Source organism: Arachis ipaensis, chromosome B6 (assembly GCF_059453495.1).
Source record: "Arachis ipaensis isolate K30076 ecotype BB chromosome B6, ASM5945349v1, whole genome shotgun sequence".
NCBI lineage: Eukaryota > Viridiplantae > Streptophyta > Magnoliopsida > Fabales > Fabaceae > Arachis > Arachis ipaensis.
In genome coordinates, this window is record NC_142441.1 from 36,498,969 (window position 1) to 36,508,180 (window position 9,212).

The window sequence follows — 9,212 nt, forward strand, 5'->3', positions numbered from 1 at the left end:
GCTCAACTTTTGAGGAGGAAAGAACTTGGCTAAGAAAGCCGTGAACAGCTTATCCCAAGAGTTCAGGCTGTCTTTGGGTTGAGAGTCCAACCACACTCTAGCTCTGTCTCTTACAGCAAAAGGGAAAAGCATGAGCCTGTAGACTTCAGGATCTACTCCATTAGTCTTAACAGTATCACAGATCTGCAAAAATTCAGTTAAGAACTGAAAAGGATCTTCAGATGGAAGTCCATGAAATTTGCAGTTCTGCTGCATCAGAGAAACTAGCTGAGGTTTCAGCTCAAAATTGTTTGCTCCAATAGCAGGAATGGAGATGCTTCTTCCATGTAAATTGGAATTAGGTGCAGTAAAGTCACCAAGCATCCTCCTTGCATTATTATTATTTTCGGCTGCCATCTCCTCTTCCTGTTCAAAAATTTCTGTAAGGTTATCTCTGGATTGTTGTAATTTAGCTTCTCTTAGTTTCCTTTTCAGAGTCCTTTCAGGTTCTGGATCTGCTTCAACAAGAATATTCTTGTCTTTGCTCCTGCTTATATGGAAAAGAGGGACAGAAAAAATAATAATAATAGGGGTCCTTTTTACCACAGTATAAAGGTCCCTGTGTAAGTAGAAGAAGAGAAAATTCGAACACGAATGGAAGAGGGGGTTCGAATTTTTGGTGAGATGAAGTGTTAGTAGATGAATAAATAAATAGAAGGAGATGAGAGAGGGAAGTGAAATTTCGAAAATAATTTTTGAAAAAAAGTTAGTGATTTTCGAAAATAGTTTTTGAAAAAGGTTAGTAGTTTTCGAAAATTAAAATAAAAAATTAAAATAATTAGTTAATTAAAAAGAAATTTTGAAAAAGAGGGAAGATATTTTCGAAAATTAGAGAGAGAGAGAGAGAGTTAGTTAGGTAGTTTTGAAAAAGATAAGAAACAAACAAAAAGTTAGTTAGTTGAAACAATTTTTGAAAAGATAAGAAGTTAGGAAGTTAGAAAAGATATTTTGAAATCAAATTTTTGAAAAAGATAAGATAAGAAGATATTTTTGAAAAGATATGATTGAAATTAGTTTTTGAAAAAGATTTGATTTTTAAAATCACAATTAATGACTTAATTCACAAGAAATCACAAGATATGATTCTAGAACTCAAAGTTTGAATCTTTCTTAACAAGCAAGTAACAAACTTGAAATTTTTGAATCAAAACATTAATTGATGATGTTATTTTCGAAAATTATGATATAAAATTAAAAAAAAAGATTTTTGAGAAATATTTTAAAAATTTTCGAAAATAACTAAGAAAAATGAAAAAGATTTGATTTTTGAAAAAGATTTTGAAAAAGATAAGATTTTTAAATTGAAAATTTGATTTGACTCATAAAAACAACTAGATTTTAAAAATTTTGAAAAAGTCAAATCTAATTTTCGAAATTTTAAGAGAGAAAAAGGGGAAGATATTTTTTTTTTGAATTTTTAATGATGAGAGAGAGAAACATGAAAATGATGCAATGCATGAAAATTTTTAGATCAAAACAATGAATGCATGCAAGAATGCTATGAATGTCAAGATGAACACCAAGAACACTATGAAGATCATGATGAACATCAAGAACATATTTTTTTAAAAAAATTTTTAATGCAAAGAAAATATGCAAGACACCAAACTTAGAATTCTTTAATGCTTAGACACTAAGAATTCAAGAATGCATATGAAAAACAAGAAAAGACACAAAACATGCAAATGCAAAGATCAAACAAGAAGACTTACCAAGAACAACTTGAAGATCATGAAGAACACTATGAATGCATGAAAATTTTCGAAAAATGCAAGATGAGTATGCAATTGACACCAAACTTATAACATGACTCAAGACTCAAACAAGAAACACAAAAATATTTTTGATTTTTATGATTTTATGAATTTTTTTGTATTTTCTTTTAATTTTTTCAAAAATCATTTTGAAAAAAGAAAAATAAGGATTCCAAAATTTTTAATATGAATTCCAGGAATCTTATGCTTTTTAGTCTAAAGCTCCAATCAAAGGGTCAGGCATGGCTTAATAGCCAGCCAAGCTTTAGTATGTAACTCAGACATGACACGCCTAGCATGCTCTATCCAGAAGAATTAGACATGGCTTTACAGCCAGCCAGGCTTCACATGCTTCATGAAACACTAGAATTCATTCTTAAAAATTCTGAAGAAAATTATATTTTTGAAAACATTTTTTTTATTTTTTTTTTCGAAAACAAATGAGAAATTTTTTTGAAAGATTTTTGAAAATTTTTGAAAATAAAACAAAAAGAAAGTTACCTAATCTGAGCAACAAGATGAACCGTCAGTTGTCCAAACTCAAACAATCCCCGGCAACGGTGCCAAAAACTTGGTGCATGAAATTGTGATCTCTGGTAATGGCTCCAAAGGCTTGGTGCTCTAATCTTAATTCATAATTTGTCACAACTTCGATACAAATAACCAGCAAGTGCACTGGGTCGTCCAAGTAATAAACCTTACGTGAGTAAGGGTCGATCCCACGGAGATTATTGGTATGAAGCAAGCTATGGTCACTTTGTAAATCTCAGTCAGGCGGATATAAAATAATTATGGAGTTTTCGAAAAAGGATAATATAATAAGGATAGAAATACTTATGTAAATCATTCGTGAGAATTTCAGATAAGCGCATAGAGATGCTTTCGTTCCTCTGAACCTCTGCTTTCCTGCTGTCTTCATCCAATCAGTCTTACTCCTTTCTATGGCTGGCTTTTTGTAAGGATGTCACCGGTGCCAATGGCTACTTTCAATCCTCTCGGGAAAATGGTCCAAATGCTCTGTCACAGCACGGCTAATCGTCTGGAGGCATCACCCTTGTCGATGGTTGCATTCTATTCCTCTCTGTGAAAATGTTCCGATGCGCTGTCACTGCATGGCTAATCATCTTTGAGGTTCTCGATCATACTGGAATAGAATTTACTATCCTTTTGCGTCTGTCACTACGCCCAGCACTTGCGAGTTTGAAGTTCGTCACAGTCATTCAATTCCAGAGTCCTACTCGGAATACCATGGACAAGGTTTAGACTTTCTGGACTCTCATGAATGCCACCATCAATCTAGCTTATACCATAAAGATTCTGATTAAGAGATCCAAGAGATATTCATTCAATCTAAGGTAGAACGGAAGTGGTTGTCAGGCACGCGTTCATAGGGAATGATGATGATTGTCACGTTCATCACATTCAGGTTGAAGTGCGAATGAATATCTTAGAAGTGAAATAAGTTGAATTGAATAGAAAACAGTAGTACTTTGCATTAATCTTTGAGGAACAGCAGAGCTCCACACCTTAATCTATGGAGTGTAGAAACTCTACCGTTTGAAAATACATAAGTGAAAGGTCCAGGCATGGCCGAATGGCCAGCCCCCAAAATGTGATCACAGGATCAAAAATACAATCCAGGATACCTAATACAATAGTAAAAAGTCCTATTTATAATAAACTAGCTACTAGGGTTTATAGAAGTAAGTAATTGATGCATAAATCCACTTCCGGGGCCCACTTGGTGTGTGTTTGGGCTGAGCTTGAAGTCTACACGTGGAGAGGTCATTCTTGGAGTTGAACGCCAGCTTTTGTGCCATTTTGGGCGTTGAACTCCACTTTGCAACTTGTTTCTGGTGTTGGACGCCAGAATTGGGCAGAGAGCTGGCGTTGAACACTAGTTTGCGTCGTCTAAATTTGGGCAAAGTATGGACTATTATATATTGCTGGAAAGCCCTGGATGTCTACTTTCCAACGCAATTAGAAGCGCACCATTTTGAGTTCTGTAGCTCCAGAAAATCCATTTTGAGTGCAGGGAGGTCAGAATCCAACAACATCAGCAGTCCTTCTTCAACCTCTGAATCTGATTTTTGCTCAAGTCCCTCAATTTCAGCCAGAAAATACCTGAAATCACAGAAAAACACACAAACTCATAGTAAAGTCCAGAAATGTGAATTTAACATAAAAACTAATGAAAACATCCCTAAAAGTAGCCAGATTCTACTAAAAACATACTAAAAACAATGCCAAAAAGCGTATAAATTATCCGCTCATCACTTTCCTTCTCCTGGGGATGGAGTTCCGATGTAGTTTCGTCGTAGGACGAGATCGTCGGGTACAAATTCTTGTCGGATGACGTCGTGGTTGTACCTTAGGCTGACTCTTTGTTTTAGGGCTAGCTCTCTGATATGGGCTATGCTTCTTACTTCGTCGGTGAGGTCTCGTTCTGCTTCCTCATCGTTACCCCTGATCATTCTCCTTGGGCTTGGGTCTCCTATTTCCACTGGGATGACAGCCTCTACGCCGAATGTTAATCGAAAAGGGGTTTCCCCGGTGGCAGTTTGGGGGGTTGTTCGGTACGACCATAAGACTAATCCGAGTTCGTCGGCCCATAGTCCTTTGGCTTCGTCGAGCCGTTTCTTGAGTCCTTTGACGATTATTTTGTTTTCGGATTCCACCTGCCCGTTTGTTTGGGGGTGTTCTACCGAACTGAAACGGTGGGATATACGTAGTCCTTCTAGGAATTCTCTGAATTTCCTATCAGTGAATTGGGTTCCGTTGTCCGAGATGACGATCTCGGGGATCCCGAATCGGGTAATGATCTGTCGCCAGAGGAATTTTTGGCATTGGGTCGCCGTGATGGAGGCCAGGGGCTCGGCTTTGATCCACTTAGTGAAATAATCTATGGCGACGATGAGATATCGGAGTTGTCTGGGTGTCGTCGGGAAAGGTCCAACGGGGTCGATCCCCTAGGTGCCGAATGGCCGTTCTGCTGATATGATGCTGAGCTGGTACGGGGCGGCTTGGTGGATATTGGCGTGCCTTTGGCATTTATCGCAGTTTTTTACTAACTACATGGAGTCCCGGATAACCGTGGGCCAGAAGTATCCAGCCCGGATGATTTTCTGGGCTAGGATTTTACCCCCGATGTGGTGGCCGCAGCAACCTTCATGAATTTCGCAGAGTATGTACTCCGTGTCCCCGGGTTCGACGCATTTAAACAGGGGTTGCGAGAATCTGCGTTTGTATAGATGTCCTGCGATGACTGTGTAATTGGCAGCTTCTCTTTTTTGTTCGTTTTCCTCCTTGGGGTCTTCTGGTAGCGTTCCGTTGAGGAGGTATTGTAGGATAGGGTAGGTCCATGATCCTCGGCTAGAGAGTGTCAGATAGGCGTTAGTCGTGGTCGATATAGACGGTGACTTAACGACTTCCTGAATTAGCGACTTGTTACTGTGTCCTGGTTTGGTGCTAGCTAGTTTAGAGAGGAGGTCTGCCCTGGCGTTTCATTCTCTAGGAACGTGCTGTATGGTTACGCGATTGAATCCTTCTTTTAGTTCATTTACCTTGGCAAGGTATTTTTGGAGTAGGGGATCTCACGTTTGGTAGTCTCCGTTAATCTGGGAACTGACTACCTATGACTCGGTATTTACTTCCAGGACTTTTGCTATGACTTCCTTAGCTAGGGCTAGGCCTGCCAGGAGGGCCTCATATTCTGCTTGATTATTTGAAACTGGGAACTCGTATTGTACTGACTGTTTGATTACGACTCTGTTTTGACTTTCGAGTATAACTCCGGCGCCTCCGGAGGTGATGTTTGATGAGCCGTCGACGTGTAGCTTCCATGACTCGGGGGTGGGGTTTCCCGGCGTCATCTCGGCGATAAAATCGGCCATGGCTTGTGCTTTGATTGCATTTCGGGGTTCGAACTTGATTTGGAACTGGGACAGCTCGATGGACCACGCTAGCATTCTTCCTGCTAGGTCGGGTTTTTGTAGCACCTGTTTGATCGCTTGGTCAGTCCAGACTGTCACGGGATGGGCCAAAAAATATTGTCGCAAGCGCCGGAAAGCCGTGAGGAGCGCGAAAGCTAACTTTTCTAGGCGTGAGTAGTGAGTTTCTGTGTCTTGTAGGACTTTGCTTATGAAGTATATGGGTTTTTGTTCTTTTTTCTCGTTTTCGCGGATGAGTGCTGCTGCGAGTACTTCTTCCGTTATGGAGAGGTATAGGTAGAGGGTCTCCCCTGTTTGGGGTTTGGCGAGAACTGGAGGTTCCGCTAGGACTCTTTTGAAATGTTGGAATGCTTCTTTGCATTTTTCTTCCCATTTGAAGGGGGCTCCTTTCTTCATCAGTTTGAAGAAGGGGATTGCTTTTTGTGCCGATGCTCCGAGGAAGCGGGATAGCACAGTGAGCCGGCCGGTGAGCTTTTGGATGTCGTTAAGGTTTTTTGGGCTTGTCATGTCGAGGATGGCACGACATTTCTTTGGGTTAGCTTCGACTTCGCGTTGCGTGATCATAAACCGAGGAACTTTCCTACCTCCATTCCGAAGGCGCATTTTGTCGGGTTGAGTCGCATTCGATGCTTTCGTAGGGTGTTCATTATGAGCCTGAGGTCACTGATGAGTTGCTCGCCTGATTCGGTCTTGGCGAGCATGTCGTCTATGTAGACTTCTAATTTGGTTCCGGACAGATTCTGGAATATCTTGTTGACAAGTCTTTGGTAGGTGTCTCCGGCGTTCTTCAGGCCGAAGGGCATGACTGTGTAGCAGAACGTCCCGTCGGAGGTGATGAATGCTGTTTTTCCTCATCAGGTCGGTGCATAGGTATTTGATTATAGCCGGAGTATGCGTCCATAAAGCTGAGGTATCGATGGCCGGATGTGGCGTCTACCAATCTGTCGATGTTTGGTAGGAGAAAGGCATCTTTTGGACAGGTTTTATTGAGGTCCGTGTAATCAATGCACATTCGCCACGTCGTGTAGGGTAGTTCCCTGATGAAGTTTGCTTTGACTAGGGCTTTTACTTGTCTTTTGACCTCGGCTGCTCAGTCTGAGGACATTTTTCGTCTCCTTTGTGCCACGGGTTTGGCTTTGGGATCTACGACTAGCCGGTGGGACATTAGGTCGGGGTCTATTCCGGGCATGTCGGCTAGTGTGAAAGCAAACAAGTCTCTGATTTGTTTTAGGAATTGGGAAAGATCCTCTTGCAGGTCGTACGGGAGGTTCCTGTTGATGAAAGTGTATTTGTCTTTGGTTTGCCCTACTTATAGCTTTTCCATGTCGCCTTCTGGTTCTGGCCTAGGCTGGCCGTCTTGTCGGGCGTCCAGGTCGGCTAGAAATATCCCAGCCACATCGCGAGACTTCTTCCGTAAAGCCAGGCTGGTGTTGTCACATTCTACTGTGACTTCCCGATCTCCGTGGATAGTACCGATGGAGCCGTCTTCCGTTATGAATTTCATTAGAAGGTATTTGGTAAAGATGATGGCAGAGAATTCATTGATTGTTTTTCTTCTGAGGATGACGTTGTAGGCGGTGGAGTCTTTTAGGACCACAAATTCGGATAGAATTGTCTTCCTTTGGTTGACTGTCCCTATGGTGAGGGGGAGGGTGATAGAACCATCCGGTTTGAGGAAGTTGTCTCCGAGTCCCGTGACGCCGTTGCGGTGTGTTTGGAGATTGTCGTTGCGGAGCTCGAGCTTGTCGAAGGCTCCTCAGAAGAGGATGTTGGAGTCTGCGCCGGTGTCCACCAGTATTCTTCGAACTAGTCCTGTTCCGATTCTTGCCGAGATGACGAAAGGTGCGTCTTCGGCCGAGGTGTCGTGCTGGCAGTCCTCGAGTAGGAAAGTTACCGTTTTGTTGGCAGTGGTAGTTGGGGCTTGGTGTCTGACGGCCAGGACTTTGAGGTCCTTTTTTAGTGTTGATTTTAACTTGCCTGATACGTCTTTGCCTGTGATAACGTTTACTATTATGGTCAGGTCGTCTTCTGGACTTTCCCTGGAGGGTTGTTTTTGCGTTCTCGGGTTGCGTCCTTCTCTTTCTGGCAACCTGTCTCTTTCCGCGCGTTTTGGTTCTCTGATGATTTTGGCAAACTCTGGGAGCTTGCTGTCTCTTATGGCTTGTTCGAGGGCGTCTTTAAGGTCGAAACAGTCTTGTGTCCTGTGCCCGTAACCTCGGTGGTAGTCGCCATAAAGGATTTTGTTGCCGACCGTTCTTTCTTTGAGTTGTCAAGCTTTTGGGATAATACCTCGATCTGCTATCTGGTGGTATATCTCGGTAATTGAGGCTGTCAGGGGTGTGTAATTGGAGAATTTGCCAATTCTGGGTGGTCAGTTTGTGTTTGTTTGTTTGGGCTGGTCCCTCTGGTTTTCTTTGGATGTTGGGTTATGCCGGGATGTCGGGTTGCCGTGTTGGGTGTTGCCGTGTTGCCGTTTGTTGGCGGCGACGACCTGGCTGACCTCCTCATCGTTTATGTAGTCTCTGGCGATGTTCTGGATCTCGTGCATGGTCCACACTGGTTTGGTGGTAAGGTGCTTGTGGAAATCTTCGTTCATGAGCCCGTTGGTTAAACAAAGGCTTGCGACGGAATCCATGAGTCCGTCTACCGTCAGGCATTCATCGTTGAAGCGGTCGAGGTATTTTCGTGTGGATTCGTCCTGTTTCTGTGTGACCCCTAGCAAGCTGATGGGGTGTTTAGCTTTGGTGATTCTGGTTGTAAATTTGGCCATGAACTTTCACGAAATGTCGCGGAAACTGGCTATGGATCCGTTAGGGGGGGCATTGAACCATTTGATTGCCGGTCCGGCTAGGGTTACCGGGAAAACTCTGTATCGGACTGCGTCGGCTGCACCTTCTAGGTTCATCCTGGCCTCAAAGGCCGTTAGGTGTTCCTGGGGGTCTTTGGTTCCGTCATACTTCATGTCCGTGGGTTTATCAAATCCTTTGGGGAGTTTTGCTTTTAAGGTCCTCTCCGTGAAGGGAGTGGCTCCCATTATCGTGTGGTCGTTTCTCGTGCGCTTGGTTTCTCGGTGTCGTCGGTCTTCGTCCGACTCATGTTGATGACTTAGATCCCGGGAAGCGCTGCAGTTGTACCTTTTACTGTGTCGCCGTTCTGGCGACTTTTCACGCCTGGGGCCGTGCGAGGTGCTGTGATTGCCTCTCCCTTCGTGTTGTTGGGTTGGCGATCGGCCGCGACGAGATCTTGATCTAGAGGTTGCGTGGCTTCCGTTTTCGGCGTTGTGCCTTTCCTTGGTCGCCACTCTGCCTTCGAGTTCCTGGAATCGAAGGCAGAGATCTTGGATTATTTGTGCCGCTTTTTCCCCCGTGTTTTCGGGATGCCGTGGTTCTGCTACGACGTGTTCGTTTTTTTTATTCTGCGCCGGAGTGGCGTAGTGGATGGTGCTTGCTATCCTTCCACGATTCGTGAC

General features: G+C 43.1%; 1 protein-coding gene across 1 annotated transcript; it reads right to left on the bottom strand.

Moving 5' to 3' along the window:
* Positions 1 to 4,066: 4,066 nt before the first annotated feature.
* On the bottom strand, positions 4,067 to 6,346 carry LOC148555144 (uncharacterized). Its single transcript, XM_088490614.1, has 2 exons — positions 5,444 to 6,346; positions 4,067 to 4,615 (listed from the first exon to the last, which is right to left on the bottom strand). The coding sequence occupies exons 1-2, from the start codon at positions 6,344 to 6,346 to the stop codon at positions 4,067 to 4,069; spliced, it is 1,452 nt and encodes a 483-aa protein (XP_088346740.1).
* Between the last annotated feature and the right edge of the window lie 2,866 nt (positions 6,347 to 9,212).